We start from the raw sequence: 22,852 nt of genomic DNA, 5'->3' as shown, positions 1-22,852 counted from the left end.
CAGGATACTGTGGCACTTGTAATTGAGGATTGACTGTATGAGAATAGTCAGCACAAAGTCTAAGAGAACCATCTGGTTTTTTGACTGGAACAACTGGTGTAGCAAAGTCAGAAGTTTCTAATTTTTGCAAAATACCTTCCACTTCGAGGCGCTGTAATTCTTTTTCCACCATGGGCTGTAATGCATAAGGAACAGGTCGAGCTTTCTGAAAGACTGGCTGTGAATGTTCTTTGAGAACTAATTTAGCAGTGTAATTAGATGCTTTCCCCGGGCAGTTTCAGCAAAAATATCTCTGTACTCATTAACTAGATCCAAAACAGCTTCTTTTGTAGCTTTGACACTTTGTGTTTTTACTTGGTGGATGTGGTCCCACTTCAGCGACAGAGACGCATATCCATTCGCGTTCAAGTATTGAAGAAAAGTCATGTTCCACAATATAAACAGGCAGTTCCATTCGCTGATTTTCGTATGCAACAGCGACTTTGACAACTCCCATGGGAACAATAATATTCTGACTGTAGGTGTGAAATTTAACGTTGGTCTTGCTGAGAGGCTTGTCCGAAATTTGTCGAAATGTAGAATAGCTCAACAGAGCCTTTGCACTACCTGTGTCGATTTCCATTGCAACTGGATGACTTTCAATCAATACTGTAGTGAGCAGCGGATGATCACTTTTGACGTGATTCAATGAAAAAGTCTCACCGACATCCTCTAATTTGTGTAGCTTGGATTTACTTCGGCACACTTGTTGAACATGACCTTTTTTTCCACACTGTTTACAATGAAGATTTTTTTTCCTGCAAGAAGGAGCCTTGTGATTTTCATCACCACAACGGTAGCATTGTATTTTCATTGTAGAAGGAGCTTTAGCCTTTGGTAATTTGGCCTTAGCTTTCTTGTTTACCTCTTGCGTCATAGATGGCTTGAGTTCATTCACGGACTTGAAAGCAGTATTCTTTGAATGAAGAATATCTTGAGTACTTGACTGTGCTTGCTCTATTGCCAAAGCGAGTTTGAGAACCTTATCCAGATCGGGATCATCTTCTTCGAACATTCGGTCGAGCATGATTTTATCTAATAATCCACTAACGAAGACGTCTCTGAGCATCAGCTTCAGCTGAGCCTCTGGGTAATTACATGGAATAGCAAGACGCCGTAATGCTGAAATGTAACTGGAGATGCTTTCCCCTTCCCTCTGTCGCCTATTTAGAAACGTATGACGACTTGGAATCACAAGAGGTTTCGGCTTCAGATGGGCTATCAGACGATCCTTGATCGTATCAAATCATGACGTTTGATATGTCTCTGGATGGAGCAAATTCTTGAGAAGCGAAAATGTACTTGTCGGCAACAATGTAACGAAACTAGCCACCTTTTTCTCTTCCGAGTAGTTGTACAGCGTGGTCAAAGTTTCAAATTTGTCCACGAAAACCTTCTATGTCCTCTCCCTCCACGTATTTTTCTAAATGTGGCGATGAACTTGAAGCGGTGGAATTCCCCAGTAGTTGTACAATTCTCGTCTGGACCTCCAAGTTCTGACGAAGAAGTTCCTGCAAGTCAGCCATAGTGATAGGAAGGAAAAAGAAACAGAGACGATCACCGTATCACGACGCTGCTTAGACAGTAAACTGGGCTTCGTTATACGATGCCACGTAGAGCGAGAACCGACTGCGCCATTTTGTAGTGTTTTTAGATTTGTAAACAAGAAATAACGACTAAATATGTGGACAATGAGACAGACTCAAGACGGGCTGCGTCCGTTTTTCAACTGAACATCTTTACTCTACCAAACATAAACAAAAACATTGTGTTGCCACACACTTGCAACTAAATAATAAGGATGAACTACATAATTGATATACAATCGATATATCATAATAGATATATATCATAGTTTAAAATGTGGGCACTGGCATATGTAAGTAGTGAAAAGCCAAGCTTTTCATCCAGAATCTTTCTGGAAGAAACCATATTTGCAGTAACAAAACTTGATATGTTACATTTGAAGTTTTCTTCTGTTGACTTCACTGAACTAAAAACCACATTTGCTAAATAATTTCCAGCATGTGATAAGTTTATAGATGGCAGCACTGAAAAATCAAACACAACACTACATACTCATTCTTGTCTTCACAACACTCATTCTCATCTTCACAACACTCATTCTCGTCTTTGTTGTCGTTGTGACCGGACATGCTTTTATCGCACTCCGCTCACCGGCCAATAGCAGCAGTTTTTCCGTACATTTCAACCGTTGTCAGGAGATTACCGAAGGATTATCCGTCACGTAGGTTCGCCATTTTGTGTTTTTCTTCGTGTTTTTCTTGATCTCGGGAGTCTACTTAGCGTGTTTTTAATTTTTGGGTCATATTCTGCAGTGTTTTCTTTTTTTCTAGCACATTTTGGATTCCGAGATAAGTGTTTTTTTTTATTTTATTGTTTTTATTTGTCTCAATTTTTTTATCTCTCGCTGGTATTTTCGGTTGATTTAAATTTTATTTTCTCTCTCTCATTCAATTTTCAGTTTATTTTCGCCAGGTTTGTGACCATTGCTTTTGTCGATAATCAACTGTTTTGTGTTCGTGTTTTTTCCCCGTTTTTTGATATATTTTCGTGAGTTTTTGGGCATTAGTGTTAGTGAACGGTTTCCCGGGTATTCCCAGTAATTTTGTCTCTTTGTCATTTTGGGTCCTATTGTTTTAGGTTAGTGAACAGATATATATATAGTTGGCTAATTTTATTAAGTATAAATTGCACTTTGTAGCTTAATACTTTTTTTGAGTGTGTTGTATTCTTTTATTATATATTTTTTCTTTGTGATTTAGTGTTGAGCATTCTATTTTACTTAATTTTTTCGTACAATTTCCTACGTATATTTCGCATTGTAATGTATTTTAATTTTTTTAAATTTCTTGTTAACGTTTCTCATTTTCCTATTTTTAATTATTATTATCTAGTTTAGCAATAGTGTTAGTATGCCTCGACCTCGACTAGTGTTGTGTAGAGCTTGTGACGGGAGATTTCCCTGGTCTAGGGGTATAGTAGCTGATAGTTTCAATTGTAAAGGGTGCTTGAATAGGGAAAGGTTGGAACTATAGGTCGAAGCCTTACGGGAAAAAGTTAGGGTTCTAGAGGGCCCGGTTATAATGGAGCCGGAGCCTCTTGTCGTCGAGCCACCTGTTGATGAAGAAGCAATCTCCATGAACAACGACAGTTTAGAGGGTGAATGGGTGGTAGTGGATGAGGTAGAGGGGGATAGTGATGGGGGTTTAATCATCGGTGATTCTATGGTTAGGGAACTAGGGAACAGGGTGTGTAGGAATTTTCAGCGTTTCGAGCGATGTTGTCTTCCTCTTGGGAAAGGATTAGTAACGTTCGAGACGTTTTTCATTGCCGAAAGTTGCCCTTGCGGGTGATTCTGTGGGTGGAAACGAATCAGGTAGGAGCAAATATTAGTGAGTCTCTGTCAGAGTACCAGGATTTACTATTATCCGCTAGGGAGGGGGGTTCGGATGTGGCAGTGATTCCAGTGCTGCCAAGGGGTAGTAGAGGTTATAGGAGTAGGATCCAACAATTCAATATAGGCCTGAAGGACATTTGCTCCTCACTTGGGGTCACGTTCTTGGAGCTTCCCGCATTTACCGATAGGTGGCTTCGTTCGGATGGGATCCATCTAAATAAGAGGGGGGTCTGGGAGGTTTAGGATAGTCTTAGGTCAGGTTTTTTACTCCCAGACCACGTAGTTGGGAATGCGGGTTAGTTAATGGTAATCACAACAGTACTGACGGGGAATTACGCACCTCTGACTTGGATGGCTTCTCGATTGACACTAAACCACCGGGCAAATTAAAATGTGTGTTGATAAATGCCAGGAGCTTGGGTAATAAGAAAGATTTTTTAGAACCTATGATAGTTGTGGAGGGCTTGGATCTTATAGCCATTACAGAATCTTGGGCAAACGATGGGGATGAATCTTTCTTACACATCTCAGGATACGATACTTTTTTGAGAAATAGATCTGATAGGAAAGGGAGTGTAGTGTTGATATATTTGAAATCCTGTTTGAAGGCTAGATTGAGGCAACTTGGGCGGTACCCCGAGCCGAATTGGGGGGGGGGGCACTTGTAAATCCTCCTTTTTCTGAACATAACTATTTCAAGGAGACTCCAAGAAAAGCTCCCGAGAAAGCACGCTACGGCCCTGGAGAAGGGGCAGAGCTGTCTCAAGAGCATCATGGGCTCCCGTGCAAAGTGGTTTTTCTCGAGGCCCTACGTATAATGTAGTAAATTCTAGGAAATTTTAACTAGATCTCATTTTTGTGAGTCCCTCCGGGTGGGCTCATGCATTAAGACGGCACTGAAAAGGGGTTGTTTTTTTATCTCTGTAGATTTTTTTTTTAACCTCGAACTTCGAGAATCGGGACTTCGGCTTAAATTTCAATGATAACGCACAATTCTTGAAGTTTGGGCTGAACATCCCTGAGGTTAAAAAAAGAATATCTCAAGCGAAAAGAAGCAACCGCACGTTTGTGCATAAAAGGATTATGCATAATCCTTTGCCGCTGTGGTGGTCGAGTGGTTATAGTGACGGACTCGCGATGCGAGGATCCGGGTTCGAACCCCACAGTGGTGGTCGGCTGAAGTTGGTTTTCTGTGGTTCCCAACTTCAAGGCGCAAATGCGAGCCGATCTCCTCGTTAAAAAGTCTCGCCACAGAGAGCAACAGTCCTACAACGATAAATCATTCAATCATAACACTTCACTCATAGTTAGAAAAACTTGTGGCAGATGGCAGCACTACACATAACAAGCATTACAGAGAAACAATGAAACTTCGCGTCAGGTTTCACTACACGTACACGCACATTCCCGCATGTACCGATTCGTTGGGGAGTTCCGCGCGGGGGGGTGTGGGCGGGGTGCATGTGTGGTGTAGTAGTAGGTAGGGCCTCCAAAAAATGGCTCGGAGATCCATGATGTTCTTAAGTCAGCCACCTCGTTGGGCAATTTGCCTGTTGTGGCGTTGTATTTGTATTTGTATAATCGCCGGTAAAAGTGATAAATGTTGCAAAATTTATCAAACTTATCGAGATGATTGCCGATTATGCATTACCGATATGTTTTATCGATTCAACGCATTTACTGTAACATACATATGTAGATACTGTCTAGGAGCCTCATAGGGGGCTTTACCGTTACTCACCGGGTATCTGAAACAAGATCCATGAAACTCCGAAAAGATGTTCAGTTGTGTATATGTACGGTTTGTTAAAATTTTTCATACACACACGTTTCACTCAGGGGCAGCTCGAGACAAAATCTCCACCCGAGTGGGACCAATTTTTGGGCTCCCTGACCTTCCCCAATTGAAAAAAAAATCGTTTGTTTCTTTCGCTTCGTTTTGAGATGCGTTCTAAGAAACAGCAATATTTTATGTCATAACGTATGTCGAATTACTTTTGGCCTTTTTACCTTGGATTTGGCGCTCCTAGAGCGGGCAGAAATCATTTTCTTATTTTTTGCCCTTTTACCTCAAACTTAACGCCCAAATTTTTCTTTGCCCTTTCACTTCGGATTTGACACCCTTCTTTAGCATACCCAGTGCCACCGAGCTGCCCCTGGTTGAAGTAATAGGAAAGTCTGACGCTTCGGGAGACTGGCCAGTGATTGGGCTTTTCGAAAAATAACCGTACTATTATATACACTCAAACCTTTTTTTTTTAAATCTCATCTCGGTCATTTTTCATGTATATTTTATAGATATTTTTTTATAAATACGTATATTAAAGATATTTTTCTAGTAATGTATATTTAACGCGTTTCGGTGCTCCTTCTCATTTGGCGCCCAGTGCAGTTGCACCAGTCGCACTGCCCTAAGACCGCCCCTGAGTGTTGCTGAGGGTATCGTCCCAAGGGATTGGAAACTTGCTAATGTTCCGATATTTAAGAAGGGTAGTAGAGAAGCTGTGTCCAATTATCAGTTTGTGAAGTGGATAGACAAGAATAATGTATTGTCAGATAATCAGCATGGGTTCAGGAAGGGGAAGTCATGTGTAACTAACCTCCTTTGTTACTATGATCACGTGACTAAGGCTTTGGGTAAGAGCAAAAATGTAGATGATGTTTACCTTGATTTCCAGAAGGCATTCGATCGGGTCCAACATGGTAAACTCTTGAAGCGTTTACACGAGATTGAAATTGGGGGCAACTTGCTGAATTGGATAGAATCGTGGTTAAGAGATAGGTCGCAACGAGTTATGGTGAACGGGGAATTCTCTGGTTGGACAGGCGTTACAATTGGAGTTCCTCCAGGAAGTGTCCTTGGCCCCATACTTTTTTCACTTTTTATCGATAAACTTGCTCAGGGTATTGATGGGATAACTAGCAAATTCGCAGATGATGTGAAGCTAATGGGGGTAATTGGGAATGAAAGCTATAGGGAGTTGCTTCAGACCAACTTAAACAGGATTGCAGCATGGGCAAATGAATGGAGCATGACGTTTAGCGTTGATAAGTGCTATTGTAGCTCATTTTGGTTCGAGCAACCCATGGTTCTCTTACGAGTTGAATGGTGTCACTATCCCGGATGCAACTAGGGTCACCGATTTGGGAATTCTCATTGACGAGCGGCTTAGGTATTCTGAACATTGTTCAGCGGTGGTCAAAAAAGCGAATAGAATGCTTGGTCTCATTTTCAAGAAGGTCTCTTCGCGTTCTCCTAAAGTCATTCTTCCGCTTTTTCGAGGTTTAGTTCGTCCTGGACTGGAGTATGCTGTAAGGTTTTGGAGACCATACCTACAGAGGGACATAGACTTGGTTGAAGGGGTGCAGAGAAGAGCTACACGTGTAGCCCCCCCCCCCGATAGGTGGGGGAATTAGAATTCCCCGTTCACCACAACTCGTTGTGAACGGGGAATTTCCAGGTGTTGGGAAGATACGATCAAAGTGTTCAAAATTTTCAACGGGATGGATAGGATGGACCATGAATTATTAGTACAACGCCTATCGACTGCTTTTACAAGGGGACACCAGTATCGATTGGTAAGGGACAGTGTCGCAGGGGGAATTTTTCTCTAATAGGGTTGTCAATAAATGGAATAGCTTACCCCAGGAGGTAGTAAATTGTAACACAATTGACACGTTTAAAAAGAAGTATGATAAACATGTTGGGGTAAATCGAGAAGCTATCCATTCTTAGAATAAGACAACCATAAGTATTCTTTATGGGCATTGTATAATAATTTATCATGTGCATATATTGTTTCTAATTACATTTTTAATTGGGTTGCATAAAGCAAATATGTGAAATATATGAAATATTTGAAATATATGACATCCATATTTGTTATGGGCATCTTTTTGTCAGCCACCTCGCTGGACATTTTGCCTGTTGTTGAGATACTCCTGACTGGCCCCAACAATTCATTAGCACATTCCCTGAGCACCCTGGGATATATATCATCTGGTCCTGGTGCTTTGCTTGCACATACATTTCTTAGAAGATTTAGGACCTCCACGTCTTCTACTTGAATATCGTTGAGGGTTTTATTACCCCATGCAACACCCGTATATCGAATATCATTATCTCCATTAAAAACCGACGCGAAAAACTCATTGAAAGCACTACACATGCCTACATTGCTCTCTACCCTGGAGCCTCCTATCGAGAGGGGGCCAACTGTCCCCTTACATCCATTATTGACGTATCGAAAAAATACTTTTGAGTCAGAGCCAATGTTATCTGCCAACCTAGATTCAACTTCCCTTTTACTATCCCTTATCGCTTTCTTCAACAGTCTTCTTTTATCAGTAAACAATGATAGGTCACCTCGTCCACTTTTATACTCTCTGAATGTCCTTTTCTTTTCAAGATAAAGGTTCCGCACACTATCCGTGAACCATAGAGGGTGCGATGTACAAAGACGCTTTTTTCGAACAAAGGGTATGACGTCATGCAAAACAGAGGACAGCTTGGTACTAATTTCTTCCCATTGACTTACCACCCCTACTGATTCCAACCGGTCTTTGAAAACTTCCGCTAACCTTCCTCTCAAAACATCAAAGTTAGTTCTCTGAAAACAAGGAACCAGTCTTTTGTTATCAACCTTACCCGAGGAAAAGTTACAGTGAAATCTGACGATACGATGATCACTGGAAGTAAACTCTTCCCCCACGGAAACATGTTCAACTAGATCCTCGGAACTAGTAAGAACTAAATCGAAAATAGCAGTACCCCTAGTGGCTTCTGATACATGCTGATACAAAAAATTTTCGACCACCAACTTAAGAAAGTCTCTTTCATACTGTTTTCCAGATGAAAGGTTCTCCCAATCAATACCTGGGTAATTGAAATCGCCTAGTATGAGAACCCTCTTACGCTTACACATGTAGGAAATTTCATCATGCACTTTGGCGATGTAGTTTGGATCCCTATTCGGTGGATTGTAACAAACCCCAACAATAAGTTTATGACGTCTTTTGTTCTCAAGTTCAACCCATATGGTTTCATTATCACTTCTCTGCACATTACACTCTCTAGCCTTCAAACAGGATTTCACGTATATCAACACTACACTCCCTTTCCTATCAGATCTATTTCTCAAAAAAGTATCGTATCCTGAGATGTGTAAGAAAGATTCATCCCCATCGTTTGCCCAAGATTCTGTAATGGCTATAAGATCCAAGCCCTCCACAACTATCATAGGTTCTAAAAAATCTTTCTTATTACCCAAGCTCCTGGCATTTATCAACACACATTTTAATTTGCCCGGTGGTTTAGTGTCAATCGAGAAGCCATCCAAGTCAGAGGTGCGTAATTCCCCGTCAGTACTGTTGTGATTACCATTAACTAACCCGCATTCCCAACTACGTGGTCTGGGAGTAAAAAACCTGACCTAAGACTATCCTAAACCTCCCAGACCCCCCTCTTATTTAGATGGATCCCATCCGAACGAAGCCACCTATCGGTAAATGCGGGAAGCTCCAAGAACGTGACCCCAAGTGAGGAGCAAATGTCCTTCAGGCCTATATTGAATTGTTGGATCCTACTCCTATAACCTCTACTACCCCTTGGCAGCACTGGAATCACTGCCACATCCGAACCCCCCTCCCTAGCGGATAATAGTAAATCCTGGTACTCTGACAGAGACTCACTAATATTTGCTCCTACCTGATTCGTTCCCACCCACAGAATCACCCGCAAGGGCAACTTTCGGCAATGAAAAACGTCTCGAACGTTACCAATCCTTTCCCAAGAGGAAGACAACATCGCTCGAAACGCTGAAAATCCCTACACACCCTGTTCCCTAGTTCCCTAACCATAGAATCACCGATGATTAAACCCCCATCACTATCCCCCTCTACCTCATCCACTACCACCCATTCGCCCTCTAAACTGTCGTTGTTCGTGGAGATTGCTTCTTCATCATTGACTGATTTGATTAAAATCAGTGACTAACTTGATTACTAACTTGATTAAAATCAGAAAAAAAAGGAATCAACATACGTTCTAATCTGTTGGAAGCTGATGTTCAACTACCACAGGTGCAAATGTGGTTAAAATTGTAAACTTGTATAATACAACCTTGAAAAATTTACAGTGAAAATTAATTATCAAATAATATTTTTAGTATAGACAATTCCTACAATTTTTGGTAATTTTGAATAATTCATAATATAATTTGGATGTACAGTATATACAAAGTTTATGCATTGAAAGATTAACCTCTGAGTGTGATTGTGCAGCTGATTGCTATATAGGGTCATGAAGGAAATATTGCTGAGTTGGAATATCCCTCATATCATATATATGGCCTTGCTACGTTGATATATGTTTTTACAGTCATTTCATAAAACCTTGACATAAAAACTGAAAAGGCCTAGCATAGGTCTCCATACAATACTAACAAAAAAAATTAAATTAATAAGAATTCTACACAACATGTTTTCAAAGTGATGCATTTTTTTGTAGTTTATGTGTACAATTACAGACTATTTATATAATTTACAATAAAGTTAGTATTAAGAAGACACCAATGACCAGACCACCAAGAATAAGGCAATTACACAAAAAATACAAAACTTTGTACTTTTAGTGTATTTGCTTTATTCATTGGTGTCTTAAAATTCTTGGAAAAAGTTGATCAACTCTTCCAAATAAAATATGCACATTATTTGAATATTGATTAAAACCCATTTTGTTAGGTCGCAAATAAAGAAAATTGAATTTTATACGGAAGTTTTATAAGCTTCCCTGCTATATATATCATGGCCCCCACATCCTGGAGCAGGGCCCCGAGGCTGGAATCTTCTGTGGGCCCCCGGTCAGACTTTTCATGGGTCCGTTCTGTAGTTAATTTATAGCGGGAAAAAGCAAAAAATGATGAGAACTGTCCCGGGCCCCAGGGCTAGAGCTTTGTGGGGGCCATGATATATATACACTCATGTCCATAAATTAAGGATAATGCCAGCTCCGGCAAATAAAGGTTCAGAAACAAAACAAACGTTACTTATTCATAAATCCCATTTATTAAACAAAAGATAAAGAACAAAAACGATGGTGTATGTATGATACCATTCATAAAAACTGTGATTTTTGCTCCCTGGAGCAATTGTAAAAAATATCTCCTTTACAAAAACTTACTATTACATGGTTGGTATGATGGTTAATACATTGTATATCTCCCATGCGATGAAATACAGTCCGTACAACGCCTAGGCATGCTGAGTATCAAATTATCGATCTGATCTTGGGGAAGATCACTCCACTCAGCAAGCAATGCTCTCCGAAGTTCTGGTACACATGTAGGAGGTGGTTGACGGGCTGCAACTCGTCGGCCAAGCATGTCCCACACATGCTCTATCGGATTCAAGTCAGGTGAGAATGCTGGCCATTCCATATGGGTTATATCCTCAGATTCAAGGCATTCATTTACGATGTTTGCTCGGTGAGGACGGGCGTTGTCATCCATAAACACAAATTCGGCGCCCATGACACCCCTTAACAAACATACATGTTGTTCCAGAATGATGTCCCGATGAATTTGGGCTTTCATGGTTCCGGTTTGAACATGAAGATCTGTTCTGGAACCCAGTATAATTCCACCCCAAACGAGCAATGCTGCACCACCTTAACGGTGTCGTTCAATGATGTTGTCTTGGTGGTAACCAAGATCTGAGTATATTCTTGTATTTGCACACACACATAGTTTGTAATTTTTTTACTACATTTTGTCTTATTTTCATTCTATAAAACTGAATTTGTTCAGCTAAGAATCATCCAGTGAATTTTGGTCACTATTTAGAAAGTCCAAATCAATCCAGAAATCCGATTTTTTTTAAGATGAAGCTCAAGATGAACACCCGCTGATGCAAAACATTTCCAACACCCAGTGCAAATGTATCAGTAGCTATTATTTTTTGTGGTATTCATGCGATTGGTCTATGAGATTATTTTGATGTTAGAGAATGTGCATTTTTCACACCATAGGCATAAAGTTATCAAAGATATTGGTGGGACACCAGCTCAATATTTCAATATATACCTACTTAAAATTATCAAGATTTCATTAAATATTGTTGGGAGGGGGTCTTGAACCAGTGAAAAGTTGCACCTGTGATTCATACCCATAAAATATATTTCTCTAATGTAGGCTACTATAAAAATATTCTCTCAATATTCAATAAAATAAATGAAATGTATTTTCAATGTTTTATAGGTTTTGTCTGAAACATAAAAGATTGCTGAAATTTTTTGTTGGCATGATGCACCCAATTCCATCTGCAATAAAAGGTCATCTTACCTGCAACTATATTTAAAAAAATGATCAGTATTTGAAAATATTTCTTTAAGAACTTGTATATGGAGCAATATTAAATCATGTCTAGTAATTCTATTTGTGCTTGCTTTATCTTTGCTCTCTTCATTTAATCCCCAGAAAACTGGAACCAGTTTTATTTGAAAAGGTCATATAAAATTCATTTAAAATTATTGGTGGTGTGTTCAAATGGCCTGAATTTCTAGGATCCTGTACGTATATAGTGTGAGGTAAGTACACCAGTAATAGGCTTCCTTTTTCAAGTTTGAAAAAATATATTTCAAAAGTTATGAGAAAACTGTTGCCTTTTTTACCATATACCAAGCCATATTCTTTCAGTTGCCGTTTGGTGTCCAAGCTGGTTTTGAAAAAAAAACCAGGTGGAAAAAGGATGCCAATAATCAGCCAAAGCAACACATTTCATTTTTCACTAAGAGTAATAATTTCATACCATCATATTCTAAATACAAAATTGATTGTGCTTTAAAGACGTTAAACAAATTGCACATGAAATTGAAAGGGTGGCCTATTCTAGGGTCAGTCATTTTCACATTATTCAAATTGTATGAAGTGACATTGCAGTCAGGCCTACCAATCTTGCTGGAGTGGTACCCTCCTTTGTGAACAATCTTAAATACATTTTTGCCTTCAAACATACTATATTTTTTAAGAGAATTCTTTTCCATCCACAAATACAGATATTAAGACAAAAAAAGAATGAGACTAAATTCCTGCAGAAGCAACTTCTGAAATGCTTAAATAAAAAATGATGCTTAGAAAACAGAACAAGCAAGAATTGGGAAAGAAAATAAGAATAAATAAAAAAATAAAACAACTCAAAATAAAAATTAAAGTTTCATGTGTTTGGTGTCACTTTTAAATGTAAAAAGAAATGCTCTCTTAAAAATGCATATACCTATATTCGTGTCTCAAGAAATAAAAGAAAAATAATTGCTCAAGGTTTGAGATTGACAGGAAATAATAGGCATTTTGTTCATGTACAAAATTATGTGTTAACATAATATATCCAGATATTATTGCATTATTTTCACAGTTCAAATCGGAAGAGCAGCACCTTGTTTATTCTTTGGATAAAAATAATCACCTGTGAAAGAATGCAAGAAAGTCTAATTTTCATTTTAAATTATTATAGCAAAGACCTATTCCACTTATTATATTTTTCAGTGATGTTTCTTTTTTACAGTTTTGTCAAGCCTATTACATATTTTTCATTGTTTTCATTCAATATCTGGGTGGCACCTTACTGGTACATGGACTGTAAATATTATTTTATTAATATAATTCTTAGCAGTCAAAATTTGATCTAGTAACAATAACATGAGTTTGAATTATAATAAAAGAAATTATTATACAAATAATTACTTCAAATATTAAAAATAACATTAAATATTTTGAACTGGCTCACTATTGTTACATTTCCCTTTTGTAACAGTAAAGTTCTATTTTTTACGTTCAGAGCATATAAGTGTTTTGTATAGTAGTATTAATAAACTGAATTCTGAACTTAACTAGAACTTATGCATCAGAATTTTTCAACTAGTGTGCTACGTTAGAATTGCAGTTGTGCCGTAAAAATTTTTTAAGGAAATTATCAGATTGATTTTTAAAAGAAGTCTGAAGCCGTAGATATTGATTATACAGTATGTGTACTTAAGTGCAAGGAATTTAATTATTTTTTTTCAAATTATAGATGTATGTATAAGAGAGGAAACTGAGCAATTGAGAGAAAACAGTAGTTAAAATATTGGCCATGGTTCATTTCTCTTATCACTTAATGGAAGAATCTTCAAGAATTGCACAAAAAAAGAAATACTTCTGTTCTCATTATCGTATGTTATATTTGTGGAAAGCAGTCTTTTCTGCATTTCATTTGATGCTATGGAATACAGAAATCTATTACAAATAATAAATCTTACACAAGAAGATATTTAAATCCTATCCCTGCCCAAAATTCAACCTAGCAAAAAGCAGACATTGTAAACTGTCTGCATTGTAAACTATTAACAAACTCGTATTCAATGTTAAATTAAATGAACAACATAATGACTGAGTTTTTGAATTTTAATTTTTTTTGTGGCCGATTATAGTAGTTATTTAAAACAAATTTTGTGACAATCGATAGCAAAAAATTATTTTTCTATTTTATTTGAATTCAAGTGTGCCGCAGGATGAAGAAAGGGCAGACTTCTCGAAATAGAACTGTGTTGACATGTTTTATATTGTAATAACGTAAATCATAGATAACGTAATCATAAACGTCAAACTACGTAGACAAATGTACGGCATTTTACGTCTGTGTCGGGTCAGATATAGTTCAACGTCGGATTCGCTACGTCAAACTATACAGACAAATATATGCCATTTTTACGTAGAACGACGTCGGGTCAGATATACACTCATGTCCATAAATTAAGGATAATGCCAGCTCCGGCAAATAAAGGTTCAGAAACAAAACAAACGTTACTTATTCATAAATCCCATTTATTAAACAAAAGATAAAGAACAAAAACGATGGTGTATGTATGATACCATTCATAAAAACTGTGATTTTTGCTCCCTGGAGCAATTGTAAAAAATATCTCCTTTACAAAAACTTACTATTACATGGTTGGTATGATGGTTAATACATTGTATATCTCCCATGCGATGAAATACAGTCCGTACAACGCCTAGGCATGCTGAGTATCAAATTATCGATCTGATCTTGGGGAAGATCACTCCACTCAGCAAGCAATGCTCTCCGAAGTTCTGGTACACATGTAGGAGGTGGTTGACGGGCTGCAACTCGTCGGCCAAGCATGTCCCACACATGCTCTATCGGATTCAAGTCAGGTGAGAATGCTGGCCATTCCATACGGGTTATATCCTCAGATTCAAGGCATTCGTTTACGATGTTTGCTCGGTGAGGACGGCCGTTGTCATCCATAAACACAAATTCGGCGCCCATGACACCCCTAAACAAACGTACATGTTGTTCCAGAATGATGTCCCGATAAATTTGGGCTTTCATAGTTCCGGTTTGAACATGCAGATCTGTTCTGGAACCCAGTATAATTCCACCCCAAACGAGCAATGCTGCACCACCTTAACGGTGTCGTTCAATGATGTTGTCTTGGTGGTAACAGGTACCTGGCGTTCTCCATATGAAAGTGAGACGTTAATCAGACTGCAAGCTAAACCTGGACTCGTCGGAAAACATCATGCAAGCCCACTATGACGATGTCCACATTGCATGTTCTCTACTCCAGGCTAATCGCTGCCGACAGTGAGTTGCCGTGAGCGGAACACATCTGACAGGCCTGCGAGCATATAGACCAATATCTCCCAAACGTCTGTACATGGTTTGCCTTGAAACTGTGGTACCTGTGGCTGCAGATAGCTGACGAGACAGGTCGGATGCTGTGCTCCGTCTGCTTCTTTTGGCAGTTACTGCCAAATACCGGTCTTCATTCGGCGTTGTAACTTGGGGGGCGACCTGTACTGTAATGTGTACTGACATTTCCGTTATCTTGGAATCGTTGCCAAAGCCTAGAGATGACACTTTGGGCAATTCCAAGTTCCTCGGATACTTCCATCTGAGTACGCCCACATTCCAGGCGGCCGATAATTCTACCACGTAAAAAATCATCCACATGCATCCTCTGTGTCATAACTATTCGCTTATGGCACTGAGCGCCTTACAGAACTCTTGTGAACAATTTTACTTCTTTGCCACCATTCCTTATACACCCCCCTCTTACACTCTCGTCATTGTGACGTACTATCGGCATCATCTGGTGGCTTCCTGAAATTTGCATATCATTCTTCCAGATGTGTGTGATAATTCTACAGGTGAAATTTTTACTTTAGATTTCGATTTCCGTGTGATTCTGAATTATCCTTAATTTATGGACATGAGTGTAGTTTGACGTCGGATTCGCTGCGCTGAACTCTACAGATAAATATATGACATTTTTACGTAGAACGACATCGGTAAACAACGTCGAAAGGTATAGAAATCTCTACGTCGTTCTATATCGATGTGCTACTGGGGTATGTGAATATAATGAAATATACTGATATCAAGATATTTCTCAAGAAAAACCAATATGGACTAAAAACAATGCTGCTTTTTGTCCCCTCTGTTTTTTACTTATAAATTGCATCGCTAAATTTATGCATAATGAAATAATTTCAGAAGTAAGTACGTTAAGTTATATATTGAAAAATATGCAAGTGATTTTACAGTGTTTACAATTTTTCTCAACTTAAAATTTAATGCATATAAAATAGGTTATTTTATTCTTTCGGTAACATAAATAAGACAAGGAGATAAATAAACGTGTGAATTTATATCATACAGCCTCTCCAAAATGCTATCTGATATAGTAAACATGTTGTATCGCCAAAATTCTTTGGGGCAGATGGTGGCTTTAAACCATGGTTTGACTAGAGGGAGATGCTCCAAATGAACTTGAATATGATTGCAACATGGACTAATGAATGAAGCATGTCTTTTAATGCTGATAATTAATGATTGCTCATTTTGATTTGAAAAACCCACATTTCACTCAAGAGTTGAATACTATACCGGATGCAGCTAGGGTCCCCAGTTGGGAATTCTCATTGACAAGTGGCTTGTTCAGTGGTGGTCAAAAATGTAATAGAATAGTGATCTCATTCTTAAAAATAGCTCTTTGCATTCTCCTAGTCATTTTTCTGAACTGGAGTATGTCATAAGGTTTTGGAGACTATACTTACAGAGGGATATAAACTTGATTGAGTGAGTGCGGAGAAGAGCTACGCATGCTCTTGCTAACATACATGACCTTAGCTATGAAGAAAGATTTGATTTCTTGAATATGTTTACATTCAAGGAACGTAGGTGTGGGACATAGGCGGAGATAGACTTGGAAGTCTGGGGGCACAGTCATTATTGCTGGGGAGGCACGATGATGATGTCAATTCATATATATATTAGATCAGTCGAGTCCACGTTTGACGCTGAGGTATCTCCGCCCATGGTGTGTAGTATAATCCAAGTGTTTAAAATTTTTAGTGCAATGAACCATGAGCTACACACTGTCAATCAACTGCTTCGACAAGGAGATACCAGTATCACATTTACTTAGGGACAATTCCAGGTTTTGGTGCCAGAGGGAGTTTTTCTCCAATGTGGGTCCTAATAAATGGAATAGCTTAGTCTGGAGGTCGTGAGTTCCAATACAATTGGCACTTTTAAAGAGAAGTACAAAACATAGTGGAATAAATTGAGAAGCTATTCAAATGTTGATAAGACAACCATAATCTTTTTTATTGGCAGTGTAGTATATAGTAATAATTATTAGTTTTTTCTTTCATGATATGTGCTTTTATATTGGGTTACTGTATTTTTTTCATATTTGACATACATATTTTTTATGGTAGTCTTTTTTTCAGCCACCTTGTTGTGGCCTTTGTGTTTGTATTTGTATATTCACGACAGTACTGCCTGTTGTTTTTGGGTTCAGGCCCCACATTTTTGGTGTCATTCTCTTTGCAATTTTGTGCTGTATGCATTGTGCCCAATTTTTGTAATTCTGGTTGTACCTTTCCTTCGTAAATATTCAAACTTTTTTTTAAAATTCACAGCCTCTTATCTTTTTTGAGTTTTTGTTATACAGACTTAGAGCCCAAGATTAGTTGTAACACACACTACTCTTCAAAACAACACTTGGTTCACTCAGAATAATTACTGTTTCAGATATGACCCCATTTATGGATATATGTCAAATTCAGAAAGTTGGAAATTGAAGGTTCACTTTGCATATGCAGTTGGCAATATGTGGCTGCCACAAATTGTATAGCGGTACTGGCACAACCTTTCATTCTACCTAGGTCCACAACTAGATATTTTGTCACCCCGGGCAAGCCAGAATTTTGGCTCCCCTTGCATATAGAAGAAGCAGTTGAAGGGTGAATTTGGCTCCCATTCTGGTTCAGCACCAGTGGCACCAGACCTGGCTGCTCCCCCTAGTTTCTGCCCTGATTCTTCATGTACAAATGAAACCAAGATGGTGGTGCTATGTCTATTTTTATATAGTCGAGTTATTGAAGTTTGAAATTACTTCGACAGAAATGGTTGCTCATTTGAGGGTGATTGCCTCCCTTCACTCAGCATCAGTTTTAAGGACGTTCATACATCAAAATATGGTTCTAAGGGGCATAACAAAAAAAAGTTATAGAAACACTGGTATAAGGCATATTCCAAAAGTTAGAGCCATTTGCGATCTAAAGAAGAAGAATAGAAAATTTGATTTCAGAATGTGAATAGGAAATTTCAACAGTATAGTATTACTCACTGCTGTGTTGCAGTCAATAATGATGAGTGGGGAATATGGATATTCTAACCAATTGAGGAGTCAGTTTGATGATCATATTTCTCAAAGCGTGAAGATAATGTGCAAGTAAATCAATCCAATATGATGTGAAAGTCATGGCAATCAAAGAGCTTATAGTGAGAAGACATTAGCTCCCCATTTTCAGAGCACTTTTCAGTCAAATCCACTTTCTTATTTGAAAAAAAACCTTCCCCTTTTTTTGGTGCAAGGCAATGGTAACTCTAGCAATCAGTTCCTGTGTTTCTCAATAGTGTTTTTGAGTTAAAAGGTTATGCTGCTTTTGGTGTACTTTATGGGGTCCCGGACCAATGCTCACATTACACATGTCTCTTCCAGACACTCATAAAATTGTTACATACAATTTAAAAATTCTGGTGAAGTGGCAAAAAATTTTATGCAGAGGGTTTAAAGAAAAGCTTTTCTCCTCTGTGTCAAAAATATGTGAAAAAATTTGGTCTGTTGGGAAAATATGTATGTCCGCCTTATTGAGCAATTTGCCTGTTTTGGCTTTAGAGTTTATGGGTGATCTGAGCCAATAATATATTTTTATTCCTCTCGTTCTTTTTTACAACCAATCAACTCTCATTTTTGAAATGACCCTCCCAATTAAATTTATAAAAAAATTTAAGTAATTTTGCAATTTTGTGTGTGAGTAATTTTGCACAGCAAAGAGAGGGTATTCACAAAAAAAATAGTTTCAAATTTGAAATAGACTTTAATAAAAATGCCTTTGTGAATTATTTTTTCTTTGTGATTTCTATTTTATACATTGTTTCGTCAGCTTTGAAATTACTCTGAATGCATTAAAAACACTGTTCTATAGAACATAAATGTATCCTGTTAACATTAAAAATTGGTTTTAACAGGAATTTACTGAGTCACATTCTTTAAATGAGTTTGAGTTTTAATAAATTCTTAATTGAACTTTTTATTGCTTTCAGATAAAATGCAGTCAAATTTGGTTAATTTGAAGTCCAAAGTCACTGGAAAAAAGTTTGAATTATCCTAAATTCAAATTATCTAATTAATCTGTCCTGGATCTGTAAAATAACTATAAATTGCAGCTTAAGCATCAACATTCATATAGGATAATGATTATCAATTATTAAAATTTTTCATAATCAGTTACAAAACTGTTTTCCAAATTTTACTAATTTATAATTATAGTAATTGATCTTAGCTGCTGCATCATCTACTGTTCTAAAATCAGCATCACTGCAGAATTTCTTGATCATGCTCAAAGCCTGATTTACAGGAACAGTTCATCATCATCTGTTACGAAACTGTTCCCCAAATTTTGCTTATCATTTTAATGCTATCAAGGAAATATACTTTCATTAAACGTATTACAATTTTTACTTCCCAATACTTTCTATACTCTTAATGTGATGAAAAGATTCAGATTTCAAACGATACTCCTTGGTCCATAGGTTAAGCAACATAATCTGTATCAAGTGATACACATTCTTAATGCACTCGAGCTGAACAAAGTTAAAATAGATATTAAATTATCAAAGAAAAAGAGTTGACAAAAACAGGATTTTCAAACATTTATCTTTAAAAATTTGTTTTGTAAAACAACTTGGCTGAGAAAAGCAAAGTTGGGCATCTTGTAGAATTTTTCCAAACTAAACTTGCTCTTACAAAAATCATATGTTTTCCCTCTAATTTCGAATTATCCAAAACATTCAAAAAAAAAATTTGAATTAAACAAGAAATTTTAACATTAAATTAGATAGAAAACTCAAGAGGAGTTCAAAAAAGTTTTTATTATCCGAAATTTGAATTAACAAAGTTGTACTGTAATTAATTAAAAATTGATAAATTAAAACTTTTCAGGTCAGATGCTTGACACACTGGCTAGAAAATCACTTTGGGAGGTTGGATTAAACTATATGCACAAAACTGGACATGGTGTTGGAGCTTATCTTACTGTTCATGAAGGTAAATTTTTCAACTTTATATAAACTCAATTAAAAGTGTTATGTAATTCTGAGTATACAACTACAGTTGAGTTTCCATATAGGAAAGTTGCTTCATCTCATCAAAATTTTTACACAAAGAAAATTTTTTTATAGTGAAATCAGAAATTATAATGATAATTTTTGTGGAATTTTACATGTTTCAAATGCATTCAAAAAATATTAATGTGTAGAATAGCCGTAATTGAACTGTACTGCTCAAAACTATCTATAGCTTGATCTAAAAAATAAAATGGCACACTATTTGTTATGGGAATGAGGATTCCGTGTGTGTGTGTGAAAAAAAGTTTCAAAATTCATTGATAGAGGGGCATACACAGTAGAAAATTTCCGTAGAAAACAGCTAAGAGCCTTGAAATGCACGTTTTTGGCTACAACAGACCGAATTACTACAAAATGGTGAACATTTTCATCATTTCACAACTTCAACAATTGCAGACAAGATGACATTTATTGATGATGGAACACCTCTAAGGTGGTGGGAAAAAGTTTAAGCACAATCTCTTTTGGGGTTACATGCCTGGTTTGAATTATCCAAAGTTAAGGCAGACAGCAACTAGGAAATAAATAGACAAGTTTGTTTTGTATCACTTCAATTGCTTTATTACATTAAATGGATTTTATAAATTTACATTCACAGATTAACCCTCAATTTATCATTGAGAACAATTTTACAGTTGAGTTTTTCTTTCAGTTCAAAAATTTATTTATTTTTTGTTGATGAAATATACTGGCACGATGGAATGGTGTCAAGACAGTGGCTTAGTCAAGGGGGAAGCAGAGGGAGCGATTGCTCCCCCAATCAAAATTTTGCCTACATTGGCGCCTATTTTTCTAAATGACTTTTGATCTTTAAAAAAACTTGAAAAATATTGACTTTTTCATTTTCTACCTCACATTCTTTCATTTTTCTCACATTATAGTCTTTCATGACTATAATGTGATGAGTAAGGAAAAAAAATCTACATTTATATTTGCGCCTCTTACAGTTTCACAGTGATTGGGTTTGTACTAACCCGTAAAAGAAGAAGGAAAAAAAGAAAGGGCAGGTTTTCATTACCATTTTTGACAATTGCTCTCAAGCTCTTCATCTGGAAGCATGTTCAGATCAGCCTCTGTTCCCCCACCTTTATTAAAGGGCAGAATCTTGCCCGCTTCTAGCTCTAACTTTTTCTATTGCTATTGGTCGTTCTCGGTAGAGCTCCTTGAAAAATACCTTTAATAGGTATGAAGATATGGCATTCACGAAATGTTCATTCTGTTCTGAAGGGCCACCAAGAGTTTTTACTAAGGCGCTTTTTGAAGAAATTAAGCACGGGAACCTATTGTGGACAGACCACTGAACCTATGGAGTAATGGCTAGGATTCAAGCTCCAAGAATTATTGCCTTTTCTTTGGGCGCCTTATGTAGAGCTTGAGGCATAGGCGGAGATAGACTTGGAAGTCAGGGGGGGGCATTGCCCCCTGCCCCCCGTATCTCCGCCCATGGCTTGAGGTCCTAGAAATACCACTTTTTGTATGGGGGGGGGGGAGTTAGATTCATATTCATAACGCCTAGAAATGCCACGTTATCTGCAGGTGCCTTGGCAAGAGCTACTAGCTTGTGTATAGGGTAGTGTTAAAGACTAAGAAAAGATGGAAAACAGATTATCATCATTATTTGTTTCTTTATTTCCCACAACACATAGGTGGTCTACGCAGGGTCGTCTTACGGGCATCAAAGGGACTTTTCCTTTACCTGTTCAGAAATGTCTGCCTAACAGATCACTCTCGAAAATTTTAACTGGATCTCATCTTCATGAAGTCCCTTTTGCACTTGAGGCACCTGAACTGGGGCTGGAATTGTCCATGTATTACGAGGAAAGTTTAAAAGTAACTGAAGATACATACATATACTATTTCAGAAAAACAAAAAGTGTCCACGAAACGTTGAGTCTGCTCTTAAAAGATTATCTAGTGTTTTTTCAATTATCGCTTATCCGAGGGCTTACAATACTTTCTAATATGAACTATTGTGTCGTGAGGTTTGCCAACACTTACCCGAATGCCCCCTGGTCAAATTACGAGGGGAAAAATCCAAGAAATTATTAGTCCAGAGGATTCTCAAACTGTGCACCACCAACCTTTGTCGGGGGCTCCGCTGAGCATCCCGAAAGATTTTCAGAGATTCTTTGTTAAACTTCTCTGAAGAGCCGCGAACCCCTGCGCTAGTCTGTACCATTCATCACTCTACATACTGTATTTCCATTCTTCTCTGATTTGTTGTAAAACACATCGCATGAATTTATTTCACTAGAAATAAATATACATATACTATGCTCAATGCCTTTTTAAGTTTTTCAACTTCGAGCTAAACTCCCCTTTAAATAGTATCTCCAAAGGGAGCCGGTAGATAATAAAACATAAAAAATATTTCAATCGATTCATATACCTGCCACTTTCACTTCGATTCGGAAGATGAGCAGTTGCATTACAAACACTCCTCAGAGATACTTAAATCGATTATGGACACATACGGCAATTTCTGGCACGCACTAATTCGTTTGAAGCAGTTCCACGTTTTTGGATTCAGGTCACCTTCTGCTTGGGCGTCTGCAATTTAGTAGTATGTGATAACCACTGCGATCGTGTGGGCATCATGATGGATTGATTCATCCCGGTTTGAGCCGCACTACT

At 37.7% G+C, this 22,852-nt stretch overlaps 1 protein-coding gene across 4 annotated transcripts in view; it reads left to right on the top strand.

The window, feature by feature from the left end:
• Window positions 1-22,852, top strand: part of LOC149084792 (xaa-Pro aminopeptidase 1-like) — a 537,471-nt gene that overhangs the window by 400,802 nt on the left and 113,817 nt on the right. For all 4 annotated transcript variants that reach the window (XM_089232535.1, XM_089232536.1, XM_089232537.1 and 1 more), the window contains one exon: window positions 20,034-20,138. In XM_089232535.1, the coding sequence (XP_089088661.1) occupies window positions 20,034-20,138 (105 nt within the window). The remainder of the gene's footprint in view (window positions 1-20,033; window positions 20,139-22,852) is intronic.

Source organism: Pholcus phalangioides, unplaced genomic scaffold, assembly GCF_987345545.1.
Source record: "Pholcus phalangioides strain wild (caught in Gottingen) unplaced genomic scaffold, Ppha-v1.0 ptg000007l_1, whole genome shotgun sequence".
Taxonomy (NCBI): domain Eukaryota; kingdom Metazoa; phylum Arthropoda; class Arachnida; order Araneae; family Pholcidae; genus Pholcus; species Pholcus phalangioides.
The sequence above is the reverse complement of the archived record's forward strand: the minus strand, read 5'-3'. Positions and strand labels throughout refer to the sequence as shown.